Below are 17127 nucleotides of genomic sequence, written 5' to 3' on the forward strand. Positions count from 1 at the left end.
TTAGCTTTTTCAACTAATTTCTGCTTCTTTCAGCTTTTGTTCTTCTATCTTATGCAAATCTTCTTCAAATTAGCTTCTGTTTCACTTTTTGCGTTTTCATTAAACTTCAGCTGTTCAGCATATCTTCAGCCGCTTTCAGCAAAATTATTCAGCAAAAAAAGCATTCACACTGCATTTTCGCAGGAAATGCAACTTCTCTAGTTGTTTTTATTTTACTCTATTTTTATTTTACAATCTAACCACCTCTGCTTACTTTCTGCTATTTCAGCTGTTCATATAGCAAATAGCTTTTTGTAATTATTAGTTTTTAGTTAGCCTTTAGCTGCTTTTAGTTAACATTTGCTGCTTTTAGCTAACATTTTGCTTCTTCTCAGCTAGCCTTTTGCAACATTAAGCTTTTAGGTAGTCTTTTGTTACTTTTAGCTTTTAGCAAACATTTGGTGCTTTTAGCTATCCATTTATAGTTGAAGCTACTTTTTGCTACATTAGGCTTTTAGCTGGTGTTGTTCGTCTTTTAGCTAGCATTTTACTTATTTTAGCTTATAGCTAGCTAGACTTTCAATAGTTTCAGCTAGCCTTTTACTACTTTTAGCTTTTAGTTAGCATTTTGCTGCTATCAGGTAACATTTGCTGGTTTTAGCTAAGGTTTTGCTACTTTTTAGCTAGCATTTTGCTACATTATTCTTTTAGCTTCTAGCTAGCCTTCTGGTCATTTTAGTTAGCCTTTTGATACTTTAGCTTTAAACTAGCCTTTTACTACATTGAAGTTTTGCTGCTTTTTGCTAACATTTGGTGTTTTAAGAAAGTCTTTTGCTAATTTTAGCTCCTAGCTAACCATTTACAGTTTAAAGCTTTTAGCTAACCTTTGGTACAGTTAGCTTTTAGCTAGCATTTTCCTGCTTTTAGTTAGTGTTTTGCTTTGTTTAGCTCTCAGTGTTTTCAAACAAAAAGCTTTTCATTTTTTAGATGTTTTTGTTTGTTGGAGAAATCACACCGTCTGTTTTTATAAACAGGAGTTTGACGCGGCTGATCGTACGAGCTACATCGATGATGTCTTCGCTCTCGCAAGGTACGAAATAAAACGAAAACAAACCCTTTTCCTCTTCCTGAGCTAATCCAAGGAGTTTGGTTTGTTTCCACCGATCAGGGCTGATTTAGTGAATTACGGGAACGCCTTTAATCTCACGATGTACCTGAGAAACGAGTCCGACTACATCGTCTGGAACCGAGTGGCTTCTTCGATCGCCTACGTTCGGGACATGCTGTCCAACAAAAAGGAGCTTTACCTGCAGTTCCAGGTGAGCAGAAGAGCTGAAGGACGTCACACAAACACATTCATGCTGCCTGGACCTGAAGATGTCAATGAAACCATCAGATTCATTCAATTTAGCACAAAATCAAACAAAAATCATAAACCTGTCAGTCGACATTTATGGTTTTTTCAGTTGCAGCCAACGTTTGGCTGCAGAGACATTCAGCTGTTTTCTTATTTATTTAAAATATTGATTTATTTTTTTCTAGGAACTGTTTCGCAAACACGTCAAACCAATCTCTACACGACTCGGCTGGAAGGACGAAGGAACGCAAACAGAAAGGTGCGTTACTTTTCAGAATATTTACTTTTATTTAAAATAAATCCCCCCAAAGAAATACACTTAGATGTCTTCAGTCCGCTTTAAAAACATTGTTCTCTTTCAAATCTGCTTCAACAAATTCTATTTTGATACTTTTAGTTATAGTTTTCCTAATTTTAGCCCTAGATTTTCTAGTTTCAGCTACTGTTTAGTTAATTTTAGTTAGTTTTTTTAGTTTTACCTACTATTTTACTCATTTTAGTTATAGCATTTTAGTTTTAGTTTCTGTTTTTCTCATTTTAGCCCTCGATTTTCTAGTTTCAGCTACTGTTTTGTTAATTTTAGTTAGTTCTTTTAGTTTTACCTACTAATTTACTCATTTTAGTCATAGTTTTTCTATTTTAAGTATTTGTTTAGCTGGTTTTTGCATCTCTTTTGCTAATTTCAGCTCCGGTTCAGCTGCTTGCAGCTTTCAGTTGCGGCTCTGTTGAGTAAATTTTTTTTAATTTTTAATTTTTGTTTGTTTTTGTTGGTTTCAGGTTGCTGAGGGAGACCGTGCTCACCATCTCGTGTCAGATGGAAGACCCGGAGTCTCTGACCGAAGCGTCTCGTATTTTTGTGCAGTGGATCGACGGATCTCTCAGGTTGACTCTTCCAACGAGTTAAACCGGCTTTTAGCCACTTTTGAGATGATTTCTAACCAAGCAGCTGTTGATAATCGATGACCTTCCTCCTTCCTGACCTGCAGCAGCGTGCCGGTGAACCTCAGGCTGCTGGTGTATCGATACGGCATGAAGAACTCGGGTTCTGAGGAGAACTGGAACGTCATGTTCCAGCGGTACAAAGGCTCGACTCTGGCTCAGGAGAAGGACAAGCTGCTGTACGGGCTGGCGTCTGTCAACGACGTCAGGCTTCTCTACAAGTAAATAAGACGTCTCCTCAGTCAGATCTGTGTCTGCGACCTGCTGCCATTTGAAACAAAGATGGACGTCTCTTCTGTCCTGCAGGCTCCTGGAGGCCACTAAGAACGAGAGCGTGGTGAGGAGTCAGGACCTGTTCACCGTGGTGCGATACGTGTCCTTCAACCCGCTGGGTCAGAACATAGCCTGGGACTGGACCACCTTAAACTGGGACTACCTGGTCAACAGGTGGGTTCAAACAAAAAGCCGCTCCATTGTTCTTCACCCTGTCCAAGTCTTATTTTTTTAAATTTGAACAGTTTGGTATCACAGATTTACATAAAACATATTAAAGTCAAACAGGAAGCTTCTCCTCCCTCATCCTGATTGGTTAACGAGGTGACAAGTACCGCCCCCTTCCTAACTCCGTGTGTGATTGGCTCATTAAAAATACCAAAGTTACCAAGTGCTTCAAGCGCAGATTCACCCTCCTGCGTCTGGGAATATAAAAAGTATTCACCCGCCCTTTTTTTGCTGTTATAAATAAACCACGGTCAATATAAACTGGCCTTTTTGACAAAAATAAAAAATAAAACCCAACTAATGACGCCCGCCTTTAAAGTAACTGTCCTAATTCAGCTCAGACAAAAGATTGTTGGAAATCAGAGGATGACAAAAGACATAATTTAGAAATGTTGTGAAATGAACCTCAGAGGGTTATTTTTAAAACATGCTGTGAAAAACTTTGATTTTTTCCATTTTATTCTGTTTCCCAGCCTCACTAGTTCTTTAAAAGACAGCGATGTTGGTTTTATTGTTTTATAGCACATTAAAAACAATAAAAGTGTTTTGCACGTCAGTCAAACAGAAAATAAAAACTCAAATATAAAACAGTGCGATCCAGATCATAATCTGGATTATTTAATCCGTAGTTTTTTGGTTTCAACCCCAACAATTCCTGAATATTTCATTCAGATCTGTCTGTCAGTTTTCACCCGATCTTTGCTGACTGACAGACAGACAGAACTTGTTGGAGGTAAAAAAAAAGAGATAAAATCTAAGAAACAAGTAAAAACAGAAACTTTGCCATCAATATTCCATGTCTGAAACCGAATTTTTCATTTTTTCAGTTTGGTCTTTTTCACGACATAGCTTCTTAAAACACAAGATTCATTCCAGGACTTTTGGAAAACTAGACAAAAAAAAAAACATTTGAAATTGTGGTTTCGTTTCCGCCCCTCTAACAGGATTCGATGAATATCCTCTCATTCTGCCGTTGAATAACTGACCTGTTTCTACAGATACACCATCAACGACAGGAACCTCGGCCGCCTGCTGAATCAAATCACAACCACCTACAACTCCGAGGCCCAGCTGCTGAAGGTCAGAGGTCGCCTTCGAGGAATTAAAATCCTTATTTCTTCCTTTTAACGGAACGGGAGTCTGAAGGGACGAATGTTGTTATGAACCCGAAGGATGGGGGTCATTTTCTCTCCTCTGCTTTGGTTCTTCAGATGGAGCACTTCTTCAGGCTGACGCCGGACGCCGGCGCCGGAGAAATGCCGAGGCAGCAGGCGCTGGAGACGGTGAGGAACAACATGGAGTGGGTCAAGAGGAACAAGGACGAGATCGGAGCCTGGCTGAAGAACAACGCGGCGTAGAGACGGAGAACCGAAACATCCTGTTCTCCTTAAAAAGAAAATACCTAAAGAGAACTTATTCAACAATCCTAAAAACCTCCGTTTTCCACATTCAGTTATACCTAATTGTTGAAATTTTCAGAAACTGTCGCTTCGGTGCATCATGGATTATCTGACGGTTGTTCCGTAATCCCACCTTGTTTCAACACAGATTTTATTCTGACGACTTGTTATTTATCTCGCTCCGAGCTGCGACGAAGACAGATGTTTTAACCCTCCAGATGAAAAATAAAACACGACTTCTTCCACTGATATCGGATTTTATTTGACTGCAGACGGTTCCGTTTAACATTTAAAGCTCCTCCATTCCTGCAACATTTTTTATTTTTTGTTGGAAAAGCAGTTTCAGTGAAGCTGTAATGTTTCCGTTCCTCCTCCCGACACTTAAAGGCGTTCTGAGGATGAGGATACGGCCATCTTTGTGTGGCGGCCATCATGACTCAGTTGTAGATGTGTATCCACTGAGTACCGACTAAAATCTAATTTACTAACGGAGGCGATAATCAGCATCCTCATCTCCAGACCGATTAAAAAGTGTGTTGCTGGCATCAATTTGTTTAAATATTTAACAGCTAAAACATGGAAGGTGGTTTTTACACAGTAAACACCACGGTGCGTTCAGGTACTCATCAGAACAGCTACAGCAGAGGAATCAGAACGCGGCCTTTCCTCACTGGGTCAGAGGCTGCTGGGAGGTCGTCATGGGAACCTGGGTGCTGATGTTGACCCGTTGCCTGGTTTGACATCGGATCATCCCGGTGATGGCCCTCCTGAACCTGCGGGGGGGGGGACGTTAGTTTACCAGCAGTCGCGGCGGCGGCACACGCGTGGGAGGACAGAAAACCGCTCACTTCTTGTTGGCGATCACGTAGATGCAGGGGTTGTAGAACGTGGAGGACTTGGCGAAGAGCGGGGCGATGATGGCCATGGGGGCCGGGATGGTCTTCGGGTCGCCGAACGACGCCCAGAGACACACCAGGGAGTACGGAGACCAGGCAACCAGGAACATGACGATCATCACGATGGACATCTGAAACACAGAAACACTTCGAGAAGACGGTTTGATTCAACAAAGTCAGTTTATTTCTATATCCTAAAGGTCTAAAACACTCCGCTCCTGCAGGTTTTAGATTTAAAACACCTGATTTAAATAAACAACTTGTGGACCTGCTCCTGGAGAACCTGATGATTTGGGGAGGAGGTGATTAAACCGTTTGAATCAGGTGCGTCGAAGCAGAAAACTAAAACTTCCAGGACAGCGGAGTCTCGAGACCTGGAGTCTGACACTCCTGGTCTTAAGGGTCTTTGTTTGCCTAGTTCACCAGAAAAAAATGTTCTGGTCGCCTGCATGAAGGGGTGAAGAGGAGGGGAAATGACTGGCTTAATGCTCCAATGGAAGCTTCAGGAATCTGAAATCTGAGATCTCCTCTGTTTTAAGTTGGTCTTTTTTGTTTGACGTAAATATCTTCCTTCACGTCCCCTCTACAGCAAACTACTAAAGCTGACCCCATCCATCCATCCATCCATCCATCCATCCATCCATCCATCCATCCATCCATCCATCCATCCATCCATCCATCCATCCATCCATCCATCCATCCATCCATCCATCCATCCATCCATCCATCCATCCATCCATCCATCCATCCATCCATCCATCCATCTTCTGCTGTTTCTCCATGGTCAGGTCCTGGATGGAAACCCAAACCTCCCTCTTCCCACTTTCCATCTCCTCCTGGGGGATCCCAAACTATTCCCAAGCCGGAGAGGACAACCTAATCCCTCCAGCTCCAGGTTCTTGCCCCCCCCAAAAAAACCTCCAAAAGAAGGCATCCTAATCAGATGCCTGAACCACCTCATCTGACTGTATTCGACGAGGAGAACCAGCATCTCTAAGGCAACAATCCGGGATGTTAACTACCTAAACCAGAGCCTAACATTTCAGGGTTTTTTTGTCACCTTGGTGACGTCCATCTGGTCCGACCAGTCGATGTTGACGCCATCCAGACAGTTGCTGGCTTTGTATCTTTTAACAGTGACGGACACGTTGTAGTAGCAGTAAAACATGACGGACAGGGGAAGCAGGAAGTTCACAGCGATCACCGCCATGGTGTAGGAGACGAAGGAGCTGTGGAGGAAGTTTGGAGTCAAAAAAAATCTTTTAATAACAGCTGACATTTGAGCCGAGTCAACTGAAGCAGTTTTAGATAAAAAAAAAGGATTTCTTACGCATCATTCTGCCTCCAGTTGATGGTGCATGTCGCTCCGGTCGGGTCAGGGGCGTAACCCGCCCAGCCCACCACGGGCATGGAGGACCAGAACACTGCGTTCAGCCAGGCAGCCAGAATAAGGATGTTGTACGATCTCCCTGTCATTTTCTGTCCTGGAGAGACAAAATCACAGCTATCATGAGTGCTGCTCTGATTTTACAGCTGTTTGAAGTGTTTTAAAGAGAAAACTGGAGCACCAATCGTATGTTCCCATACAAATACATCAATCTAATGCAACCAGATGGAGTCAAATGGGATAAAAGACATTAATGAGGTTCGAGGAAGGTGTTCAGTAAAGGTCACTCTCTGTGGAGGGGTTGGGAGCATACCGATGTCTGGTCTGCAGATGGTGAGGTATCGATCGATGGCCACCACAGTCAGCAGGCCGATGCTGGCCATGCCGAAGAAAATGTTGAGCGCCGCGTAGATCTGGAGACAGATGAAGTTTCTGTCACAAAGTCGTGCTTTTGTACAGCGTTTTGTGGCGTTTTCCTCCAGTGAAACAACTGAGGAGAAAGCTAGGCTGGATTCATGAACCACTGTGATGAAATCAAAACACAAAGGGCGAAAATTCCTGCCTTCATTTCATGTAAATTTCCCGATCTGCTCCTAATTTCTTCATATTTTCCTTCCAAGCAGCTCAGTTTCCTTGTAATCTTTTGATCTGATCTTTCTAAGTTTTGCATTTCCGACTCCGGCTGCTTTTCACCCCTCCTCACCTGACAGCCGGCGTAGCCGAACTTCCAGCTTCCGTGGATGTCGGAGGCAGCCGACATGGGATAACCGATACCGGCCACTCCGATGTCAGTGAAGGCCAGGTTGATGATGATGAAATTGGTGGCTGTGCGGAGCTCCCTGAACTTCACGAACATCATCAGCACCACAATGTTGCTCGTTAAACTGATGACACCTGAGGGGAGAGAGGAAAAACAGGCCGGCAGGGATGAAGGATGACACTGGGAGTAAAACTCCATCAGAAGTTATCACCACTAGGATTCTTTTCTGTGGTTTGCATGAAACTCAGTTACTTAAATCCAGGATTTAAAGCAAAAAAAAAAAAAAAAACGAGCTAATCTTTGATTAGGTTTCCATAGAATCAAACACAGACCTAACAGGTTGATCATTTCTGTAAATCTCAGTCATTAGTGAGCTGCAGCACTTGTTTACCTGCAGTTATTAGATATCCAGCCACAATGTTGTGCTCCATTTGAGTAAAAGCACTTTTTCCTCCGTACGGTGCAGCATCACTGGAAGTATTGGCCTCAGATTCAATCCCCATTTTCTAAGGTGTTTAAAAGCTAAAACACTGCAGTTATTTAAAGTAAAAACGAGGCGCAGATCCTTTTTTAATCAGAATAAAAGTGTAGAGAGGCAGTGTTGAGAAACTAAAACCTGTCGCACAGAGGTAGGAGGGTGAACGTGGATTATTACATACCAGCTCTGTTCCCAGTTTGTACACAAGGAAGGATTTAGAGCTCACGTGGATTAAAAGCTGGTTTCTAACTTCGACATTACAACACTGAACCAAACTTTGAACTGCCTCACACTGAAGATGGCAATCGGTGCCAGATTAACAGATTACAGAGATGCAAACCCTCTCACCTTGTTGTGCTGTAAGCTTGCACATTTGACTCAAGACGGGAGCCCCGAAATGGTTTCTGTCCGGCTTTAAAAGTGCAGCTTTGTGGAACAATCAGAACATTCTGCTGATGAGAAATTAAACCTAAAAACAACAGTTTTAGAAATAAATGTTTTACCATATGATAACTGGTTAGAACTGATGTGACATGTGAAAGAGGGATGCACAAAGAATTAAATGGGAAGTTATAAAGTTTAGGCTAAGTGCTTTAAAATGTTTAACTTCAGCTCTGTTGCAATACAAATCAATGTAGGTGGGGTTTTCTTTACATCATTGATCTATATTACGGTATTTTCTTAATTGGATTATTTTTCCTTTAGAGAATAGACTTTTCTCACTGATATTGAGTGCCACCATAAATTTGATTTTGGGGGATTATTGCAATTTAAATAAAAATAACGATGCAGTACCTCTTCCACGACAGCAGGTGGCGCTAAACGACCTGCTGCTGACGTCCGCGGAGGGATATTAAGTAACCGGATCACTTCCTTTCAGCATTGAACCAGCACCTTCCGTGTAAAGGCGGCTTCTCAGATCGAAAGAGATAAAAACGGGATTAAAATAAAACATGCCGGCGTTTTTGAGGACCATCGCCAGCCGTGCTGCTCCGGTCCTGCGGGCAAACAGCCTCACGCAGACGGCGAACCTTTACACCAGACCGGCGAAGGAGAAGATTGGCGTAGTTGTGAGTGTCGCTCCGAAGCTAACGCGATGCTAACAGTTAGCATCTGTCCTTGACAGCCGAGGTCATTAAAGTTCAGTCCGCGGGAATTTTAACACAGAAATATTATTTATTTAAATAAAGCTTTAGCTTCTTGTTTATCCACCTAAATGTAGAAACACATATAGTTAGCATTTATCTTAACTTTAACAACTTTACTCCCCTTTCTCATCCAGGGAAGCCTAAAAATCGTGTTTCAGACGGACTGTTTTCCCTAAACACAAACAACGACTTTAACTCTTATTGACATTTAATTCGTTATAGTTTTATTTTACACAGGGGTGGAAATTAAAAATGTTGTCAAAAAGTCCGTAACTGTGTTTATTCCTCTCATCATGGACAGCAAGTCCTGTGAATTTGGAGACATTTGTTCTTTTTTTGCAAAAGTTACCAGGGGGGAACCAAATATTTCAGCCGTCTGAAATAATCGGTTCCCCCTCTAAAACATGGGACAAAAATAATTTACCAAAAAGTCCTTAACTGTGTTTATTCCTCTCATCATCATTATTATTATTAAAATAAAGTCCTAATAATATAAAAGCATCACTTTGAAATGACTTGGAGCAATTTGAAATAAGAGATGAAGGCCAAAATGAGCTTATTTAAACAGCAAACAAACTAAGAGGAAAAAATAATAGTTTGTTTTAATCATAGTTAATTGATATTAAGCTAACACTTTTATAAATGGACTGTACTTGATTAGAAAAGGTAAATAAAGAAGTAAAAAGCTGAGTCTTGCTGCTCCTGTCAGTCTTATTTGGCATACTGTTTGTTTATGAGAGTAATGGGTTATCAGGACTTCCATAGTGTTTTATTATGAAGATTTAGGACTTTTTGTTTTGTTCCTGCTTTTCTCAGATGTGGAAATATATCCTGTTAGAGCCGACAGCATTTCAATTACAGGATGACGACCAACAGCAGCTGATAACGAGCTGTTTGTTTGGTTTCATTTAGCACAATAACTCAGATTAAACTGGATTAGTCTGCGTGACATTAAATGAATTAATCTGACCAGAATAAATAAGTCTTTTTCTGCGATCACCTCTTCTAACAGGGAGCTCAGACATTTTTGCCTTTTGGAGTTGTGGCCACTTGAGGGTGTAGTTTCATAGAAAATACAGCAAAATGGTCAACTTGCCACAGACAAGGATTTGCTCGTTTGTCCTGTAAAATCTCATCTCCTGCCTCGGTCAGATTTGATGGTTCTTCTGCACGTTTTGTTGGAAGTGATCCTGCTAACCGGCTGGTTTTAAATGTCCCGTCTTGCTGTCTGCTCAGGAAACTACGATCGCGATGAGCATCTTCTCCATCACGATCCTGGGCCCGTCTGGATGGGTCCTGGCCCACCTGGAGGACTACAAGAAGAAGGAGTGAAGTGAACATTTAAAGCCTCCGTCTCGTCTCGGGACCATCACCGTCATGTTCGGCCGCAGAGGATCCGGATCAAATTTATTTTCTCTCTTCTACCTCTGTAACAGTTCAGCTCAACATCCCAGTTACAACGATGACTCTGAAACATTGAATGCTTTGAAACTTGTATCGTACATCTTCCTCACAAGGAGTATGTTACAGAATTAAATGTTAAAGTCTAAATATTTTGCTGTTTGTGTTAGTTTCTTTGGAGCTTTTTTCAGCGTTCTGAAGGTGGTTCTTAACATCTGGAGAGTTTCAGAAAGCACCTTAAATTCAAATTTTGTTTCTGGTATAATTTAAGGATTACGTAGGGCATTAGTTTTATTGTTTTTACATCAGATCAGTGTAAAGTATGTGCTTTCTTCACCTTGTGGAAACATTTACACCTCAACACTTGAAGATAATGGTAGTTTTGTTCATAATAAGACTTAAGGCTGTTTTAAATGAGGTAAATATATAAATAAAATTCAGTTTTAAGTCAGATTATTATTTAACTTTTAGTGTCCAACATCGTTTTTGCTTTAAAAGAAACATTGTCAGCCGAAGTTTAGCTTGAACTGTAAAATACCCTGAACTATAGAGCATTCACCTAAAGGTTCATTGTTAAAAAAAGTAACTTAAAATAATTTGTATATAAGCAAAAGGCAACTTAAAATTAAAACTATCAGTGTGTGAATTCATCCTGCAGCTCTGATTGAGTCAGAAACCTGCTTATCAGTTGAAACTGATGTGAAGTTTTATACTTTTAATTTATTAATTATTAAATTTGTTGATTAAAAATAAGCTTACATTTACTCACCTCCTGTCAGATGTTCATTAAATACTCAAACAGTAAAAGGACTAACTTTAGGCTCCTTTCAGCTGATTCTTCACCACAGAATGAATTTATCTGATAAATGATTTGAGTTCTCTGAGCAGAACGAGCTGCAACACGAGTCATTTTACGATATTTATCGATCAAACGTGGATTTACTTTTCTCAGATTTGCTGCTTCAGTCGTTTCCCTGTGAGATGAGCCTCAACTCTTTGGTGATTAAAAGGAAAAAATGTCAAAGTTTAAGCTCTTGTGTTCTTAAAAACGATCCACGTCCCATTTGTTTGAGGCGATAACGGGTTAAAACGAGCTGAGAAGGAAAGACGTCAAAGTTCTGTTTGCTGCTGATTATTTACCACAATCCAACGCTGACCTCTGACTGCGGCATCAGAGATTAAAGTTTGATTTAAGTCAGAGAATCTATTGTTTCGTAAGGAAAAGTCTGATAAGACCCTTCTTATCCAGATGCTTTCTGTTGACTCTTTGTTTCTAAAGGGCCAAAGTTTGAGACAAAACAATCATTAAAGTGAAAACAGACATAATGACTTTAACTTCTTACTGACATTCCAGGATAAAAGACTCCACACACAGCTTACAGTCTCAATTTAAATACTTTTATATCACTATTTTTACTGTTTAAAGGTGGTTTAGATGATTTCAGGTAGATACACAACAACATAAAAGTGAACAAAACATTTTACTGCTCAAAACAGCATGTCACTAGTTAATGTCACAAACTATAAGAAGCCTTAGATACTACACAAACAAGATTTGTGTATTTTAACTATAAGGAACTGTTAACTATTGTTTTACGCTTCACTTTTTCCTCTGGTAACGGATGATCTTTGGCTTTAAAATCAGCTGTATTTCCGTGTGCATTTTGCAGTTTGAAAAACAGATAAATATGGGTGAGTATAATTTGCTTTACAGTTAAAATTTATGTTGTGTTGGCAAAAATCTAATATTAACGTAGTGGTCCAACTACACAGCTCTGAGGGACTGTGTTACTAACGCTTATATGAGAGAAAGACTTTGTAGAAACTTTTTTGTTTTACTCCAGTTATGTATGCAAATGAGTTGAGATTTAAATATTGCAAAAAACAAAACAAAAAAACATTGTATTTTATGACCTGACTGACTGAAACCACTTTTTAGTCAGTTAAATTGCAGTTAGTCTTTCACTTTTTAGTCAGTTAAATTGCAGTTACAGTCTTTGTCGGTTAGAAAACACAAAACTTATAAATGCTTTCATAATTTTCTAGCTTTTCCAATAAAATTAGAACAAATCGGAGTCCGACAAAAGGTGAAAATAATAAACTACAGCCACCGTTAGCTGCGGCGGTTTCGCCTTTTTGACCCTCACGGACTCCCATACCTTCCGCTTTAAAGCAATCACGTGACCGGCTGTTGCTCACGTGACCGAGAAGCGAACTAGTTCCAGTCTAACAAAACAGGAGGGGGTTTCTTTTAACCAGCAAACATTAGTTATTCTGGCTCTGAGTTAGTTGTTAACAACTAACCAGCAGCTTAAAATAAACCGACGAATAAATTAAAATATTTTTTAACGTTAAAGAGGCGCGCGTGCTAACGTTAGCTTAAAAAAACGAGTTTTCTCGTCACTTTTTCAGTCGTTTTTTTAGGAGTTTTAGTTTCACAATGAGGCTGGTGATTCTGGACGACTATGAGCTGGCCAGTGAATGGGCTGCTAAATACATCCGGAACCGAATCATCCAGTTCGGTCCGTCCGCAGACAGGTACTTCACTCTGGGGTTGCCTACAGGTGAGCTCCGCTCGGTTGTTTTTATTTGTTTTTTGTTTTGTTTCCAAAAAGTTTGTGTTTTCCTCTCAGGCAGCACTCCTTACGGCTGTTACCAGAAGTTAATCGAGTTTCACAGAAGTGGAGATCTGTCTTTTAAATATGTGAAAACCTTCAACATGGATGAATATGTCGGTGAGTGTCGAGCAGCATCTGCGTTTTTCTGTAAAAATGTGTTTTTTTTAATTGAAATAAATAGAAAAGTGGTTCTGAGCTGAGCTTTATGCACATCAGAATTTGCTGCCACACATTATAAATCTTTCAGCCAATTTAATTTGGTCTCTAACTGGATTAAAAGGAATATTAAATATAAAACAACACTAATATTTGTATTTATTCGAGTCATACATCTATTTATAACAAAATAAAACATCCAACAAAGGAAGTTGCTTTAAGTGTAACTAATTGTAGCTAATTATATAATAATATAAGTAGTTATAATTACATTTTAGTAATGTTTTAAGTAAATATTCCTGTTAAATCTTAAAGGTTAAGTTAGTGATCAGTTGATTTATTATTATTATTATTATTATGCCTTTATTTATTAAATCAATCACCACGTGAGGAAATAAGCAGCAGCAGCTGCTACAACCTTTAATGTGAGCCAGAGTTTAGTTTTTCAGCAGAAAATGCTCCCCTGTGTATTATTTTTAGGTGTAAAAGTTATTCTAAATGCATGTTTATTTAAGTCGAGCAGTTATTGTTATATTTAGTTGAATAAATAATACAAAAAAAAGAAAAAATCTGCTTTTAGCTGCTTACAGAAAACCTCACTTTAATTATCTAATCATCCCAGCTGAATAAACTTTCAAACAACCAAACTCAAGTGCTGATAAATAAAAGAAGGAAGTTTAAGGTGTTTCTGGTGTTTACAGTCGTCACTTCGCTGCTCTCACTGAACTGAGCTCTCGTCCCGCAGGTTTGCCTCGGGCTCATCCAGAGAGCTATCACTCCTACATGTGGAACAATTTCTTCAAGCACATCGACATCAACCCGGCCAACGCTCACATCCTGGACGGGAACGCCGAGGACCTGGAGGCCGAGTGCCAGGCGTACGAGCAGAAGATCTCCGAGGCCGGAGGAATCGAGCTGTTTGTTGGAGGTGAACCGGGCAGAAAGTCGCCTTCTGTTGTTTGAAGACATGAAGACACCCAGCGATCGCGTCGCGCTGATGTGGAGTTCTTATTTGTGTCTGCAGGTATCGGTCCCGACGGTCACATAGCCTTCAACGAGCCCGGTTCCAGCCTCGTTTCCAGAACCAGAGTGAAGACGCTGGCGAAGGACACCATTGTGGCGAATGCTCGTTTCTTTGGCAACGACCTCTCCAAGGTTCCCACCATGGCTCTGACTGTGGGCGTGGGAACCGTCATGGACGCCAAGGAGGTCGGACAGTTTGTCCCCGAGTTGTCACTTATACAGCTCTGTCCAAAACGTCCCCATCCAGCCCTCATTTCATCGAAGCAGCAGACCTTCCTGTAATCTTTTAAAGTGGTTTTGATGAACAGTTTGGGGCTTTCTGAAGGCCTGTCAGAGTTTGATACCTTAACAAAACAAAAACATTCCTCTGAAAATGATCACAGGAGCCAAAGTTCAACCAAAAACCGGAGAGTTTCAGAAAGTCTGGCTGCTTGGAAGGGAGATGTAAAGAAATGAGGACTGGACCAGGGTCTGTGATTATCCCCTCATTTAAATCTCGTCCTTCTGCTCGGAGTAAACATTCTTCCTGTGACCTCCCTGATCGCTGCTCTCCCTTCAGGTGATGATCCTGATCACAGGAGCCCACAAAGCCTTCGCTCTGTACAAAGCCATCGAGGAGGGGGTCAACCACATGTGGACGGTGTCCGCCTTCCAGCAGCACCCCCGCACCATCTTCGTCTGCGACGAGGACGCCACGCTGGAGCTGCGGGTCAAAACCGTCAAATACTTCAAAGGTGCGAGCGGCGGCAGAGAGGAGAGCCGATGGTTTCTGCAAACTTTGTTCTAATTTAGCCGTTTAAACGTTCGGCTCGTTCTGGAGGCGGGTGCTGAGACTTTTAGGTTCTGTAACTTTTGTCCTTTTTCCGTCAGAAACATCGATTGTGTTTGAAATCTGCTTCAGCTACTTTTAGTTTTTAGTGAACCTTTCAGCTGATGTTTGGGTTTAACATTCCAGCTCTCATTTTAGCAGAAAATGCAGTTTTCTACTTTTAATTTCCTGATCTCTTTAAACAACGAGATGCCGGGACTGTTCTGTGCTGCAGAGACTGTGCAGCTAATATTCCTCTTGTTGTTCCAGGTTTAATGCACGTTCATAATAAGCTGGTGGACCCGGTTCTGAGCATGAAGAACCAGTGAAGCGGAGAAGACCGAAGAAGCTGCAGGATCCAACCATTGAGCCGGAGCTCGACTCATTGTTACTTTTCCTTTTTTCAGAGTTTCTATCTGCCATCAGGCTGTTACAGATTATCACTTAGTCGGGTTTGTGTTTGAAATGTTATCGTGAAACTGGTTACTCCTTTTTATGGCTCTGATGTAAAGATGAAAACAAAGTTCTGATCCAGGCTTCCTGAAGGTCTTTTAAAGCTGTTTGCTGGTCAGATCCAAGGACTCAAACTGAAGGAAAAAGCAGCAAAAGTCCAAAGAAGAAGTTTGAAAGTTCTTCAGAAAGCCTGGAGGACTTTATTGATCAGGATCGGTTTTATAAATTACGACAAAGCCTGGCTGCTTGGGAGGAAAAAAAACGAGGACAGAATCTGAGTCTTCAACTCATCGATGCTCTGAAGGAGAGAAGGTTTTCTGATTATTCTCGATCTGTTTGCTCTCTGTGATTCATTTTTTTCTGATGAATGCTGATTCAGTTTCTCTTTACCGACTTCTGCCTTTCTGTGCACATCCCGGCTGTTAGAAACAAAAAGACTGGATTCCTGCAGGAGAAGAGGAGTCGTACGGAGTGAGCGGGCCGACTCTCGGACCCGTTTCAGCCGAGTCGGTTCCTGCCCGTCAGATCTTTGCTCTCAGGGGCCGTTCTTTATCTTTTACTGACTTTTATGACAGGATGTGAATCTGCAGAACACGTTTGTACAAAAAGATAAAAAACCTGAATCATCAGAATGACTCGTAATTCTTTGCATCAACACTAACACATCTGTGCAGATTTATATTTCCAGCTTGAATATTTGTACTTTTTGGCTTTAGTTACAACATTTCCTTCCTGTTTTGTTACATTTATGACTCCCAAGTTGCTGTTTTTTTGCACACATACATGTAAATTAGGAATAAAACGTCTGTTTTTAACCAATCTTTTCTTTGAGATCTACAAAATAAAGGTGAACAGAATCAGGACGGTGTGTTTGTTTAATCCTAGAAGCTTTATTCTTGAACCTTGTTTAACTTTATATACGTTGAGATGCATTAACACAGTTTTCCCACAGCGGGGCAGTCACTCCAAAAGCTTCGACAAACCTCGAGCGTCGGACGGGTTTCAGCACGTAGTTTGACTTCATCTAAATGTCAGAAAACATCAATTTAAAGGAGAAAAACAGGACGTTACATCATGTTTTATTAAACACTTCCTTTTCAGACCAACTAAGATGTTTGTAAAGCATCAAAAACTGAATTAGCTTGTATAAAGACATGATTATTAGTGTCTATAGGAACGCACAATGGAAAGAAATCGAGGATTTAATGTTGGCAACTAAACCAAATCAAAACAAAAACGGAGCCTTCTCTTAAATTAGATTTTTTCATAGATTGAAAACTCAATTAAACGTATAAAACAGATTAAAATTGCTCACCCCCCTCTGATTTAAAAGTCCACTTCATTAAAAACATGCAGCTTATTCGTGGTCTGTAACTTTGGACCAATCAGAGGGGACAGAGCGTTTCAGGAGGCGGAGCCTTGAAGAAACAGGAACAGAAAACTGATCTTTATTTATCTATTTTATTGCTTCAGGGAAACAAAAAAGCGGGAATAATTAGGATTTTACGCTTCAGCAGCTTTTATTTTGTTAAAGTGGCGTCCCTCAGGGGTTTATTCTCGGACCTGTTTATTTTCAGTGTTCCTGTGCCAAAGATACTCACATTTACCTGAAAACCTGATGGTTTCACAGATGTAGCCGAGGTTATCAGGTGGACGTCTTTGAGTTTTCATTTTTCAGACTCTAAAGCTGTTCAAACAAAACAATCTGCTGACTTTTTTTGTGTTTTTCTGTCAGCAGTGGAGCCTCCTGGTTCTTCACACGTGGATTTAAAAAAGTGCCATCAGAAATGGGCGTACCTTGCCCTCGAAGTTCAGCACCACCC

The 17127-nt window shown here is 40.7% G+C and overlaps 4 protein-coding genes across 7 annotated transcripts in view; 3 read left to right on the plus strand and 1 right to left on the minus strand.

Annotated features, from left to right (window-relative positions):
• The window catches only part of LOC108247017 (glutamyl aminopeptidase), a 14161-nt gene extending 9736 nt beyond the window's left edge, over positions 1–4425 (plus strand). The window contains exons 13-20 of the mRNA XM_017434851.3: positions 1014–1069; positions 1148–1298; positions 1522–1595; positions 2114–2218; positions 2323–2496; positions 2582–2722; positions 3775–3856; positions 3988–4425. Coding sequence (XP_017290340.1) covers positions 1014–1069; positions 1148–1298; positions 1522–1595; positions 2114–2218; positions 2323–2496; positions 2582–2722; positions 3775–3856; positions 3988–4134 — 930 coding nt within the window. The 3' untranslated portion in view covers positions 4135–4425. The remainder of the gene's footprint in view (positions 1–1013; positions 1070–1147; positions 1299–1521; positions 1596–2113; positions 2219–2322; positions 2497–2581; positions 2723–3774; positions 3857–3987) is intronic.
• A 63-nt stretch (positions 4426–4488) lies between these two features.
• rrh (retinal pigment epithelium-derived rhodopsin homolog) lies at positions 4489–10152 on the minus strand. Of its 4 annotated transcripts, XM_037977922.1 has the most exons (8): positions 8493–8567; positions 8046–8166; positions 7163–7353; positions 6773–6872; positions 6403–6556; positions 6133–6301; positions 5025–5203; positions 4489–4949 (listed from the first exon to the last, which is right to left on the minus strand). In XM_037977922.1, the coding sequence occupies exons 2-8, from the start codon at positions 8068–8070 to the stop codon at positions 4844–4846; spliced, it is 924 nt and encodes a 307-aa protein (XP_037833850.1). In that variant the 5' UTR covers positions 8071–8166; positions 8493–8567; the 3' UTR covers positions 4489–4843. The 4 variants fall into 4 exon arrangements, with proteins under 4 accessions (XP_037833850.1, XP_037833851.1, XP_037833849.1 ...); XM_037977923.1 differs by lacking the exons at positions 8046–8166; positions 8493–8567 and adding an exon at positions 10044–10152; XM_037977921.1 differs by lacking the exons at positions 8046–8166; positions 8493–8567 and adding an exon at positions 9942–10082.
• Positions 8566–10398, plus strand: LOC108247020 (cytochrome c oxidase subunit 8A, mitochondrial). The gene is made up of 2 exons (XM_017434858.3): positions 8566–8767; positions 10082–10398. Exons 1-2 carry the CDS (start codon positions 8651–8653, stop codon positions 10175–10177), a joined length of 213 nt encoding a protein of 70 aa, XP_017290347.1. The 5' UTR covers positions 8566–8650; the 3' UTR covers positions 10178–10398.
• A 2036-nt stretch (positions 10399–12434) lies between these two features.
• Positions 12435–16167, plus strand: LOC108246996 (glucosamine-6-phosphate isomerase 2). Its single transcript, XM_017434817.3, has 6 exons — positions 12435–12810; positions 12880–12981; positions 13766–13948; positions 14045–14229; positions 14603–14777; positions 15122–16167. Exons 1-6 carry the CDS (start codon positions 12687–12689, stop codon positions 15178–15180), a joined length of 828 nt encoding a protein of 275 aa, XP_017290306.1. The 5' UTR covers positions 12435–12686; the 3' UTR covers positions 15181–16167.
• The last annotated feature ends 960 nt before the right edge of the window (positions 16168–17127 follow it).

This window comes from Kryptolebias marmoratus, linkage group LG10 (genome assembly GCF_001649575.2).
Source record: "Kryptolebias marmoratus isolate JLee-2015 linkage group LG10, ASM164957v2, whole genome shotgun sequence".
NCBI lineage: Eukaryota > Metazoa > Chordata > Actinopteri > Cyprinodontiformes > Rivulidae > Kryptolebias > Kryptolebias marmoratus.

Excerpts from the sequence above, each read along its gene's own strand:
- rrh (XM_017434853.3), bottom strand. The coding sequence starts at position 7,722 with ATGGGGATTGAATCTGAGGCCAATACTTCCAGTGATGCTGCACCGTAC. Across the intron at positions 6,873-7,162 it reads TCGGCTACGCCGGCTGTCAG|ATCTACGCGGCGCTCAACAT; the intron begins GTGAGGAGGGGT and ends ATCTGTCTCCAG. Across the intron at positions 5,204-6,132 it reads ACCAGATGGACGTCACCAAG|ATGTCCATCGTGATGATCGT; the intron begins GTGACAAAAAAA and ends TCTGTGTTTCAG.
- LOC108247020 (XM_017434858.3), top strand. The coding sequence starts at position 8,651 with ATGCCGGCGTTTTTGAGGACCATCGCCAGCCGTGCTGCTCCGGTCCTG. Across the intron at positions 8,768-10,081 it reads AGGAGAAGATTGGCGTAGTT|GAAACTACGATCGCGATGAG; the intron begins GTGAGTGTCGCT and ends CTGTCTGCTCAG.
- LOC108246996 (XM_017434817.3), top strand. The coding sequence starts at position 12,687 with ATGAGGCTGGTGATTCTGGACGACTATGAGCTGGCCAGTGAATGGGCT. Across the intron at positions 12,811-12,879 it reads CACTCTGGGGTTGCCTACAG|GCAGCACTCCTTACGGCTGT; the intron begins GTGAGCTCCGCT and ends TTTTCCTCTCAG. Across the intron at positions 12,982-13,765 it reads CAACATGGATGAATATGTCG|GTTTGCCTCGGGCTCATCCA; the intron begins GTGAGTGTCGAG and ends CTCGTCCCGCAG.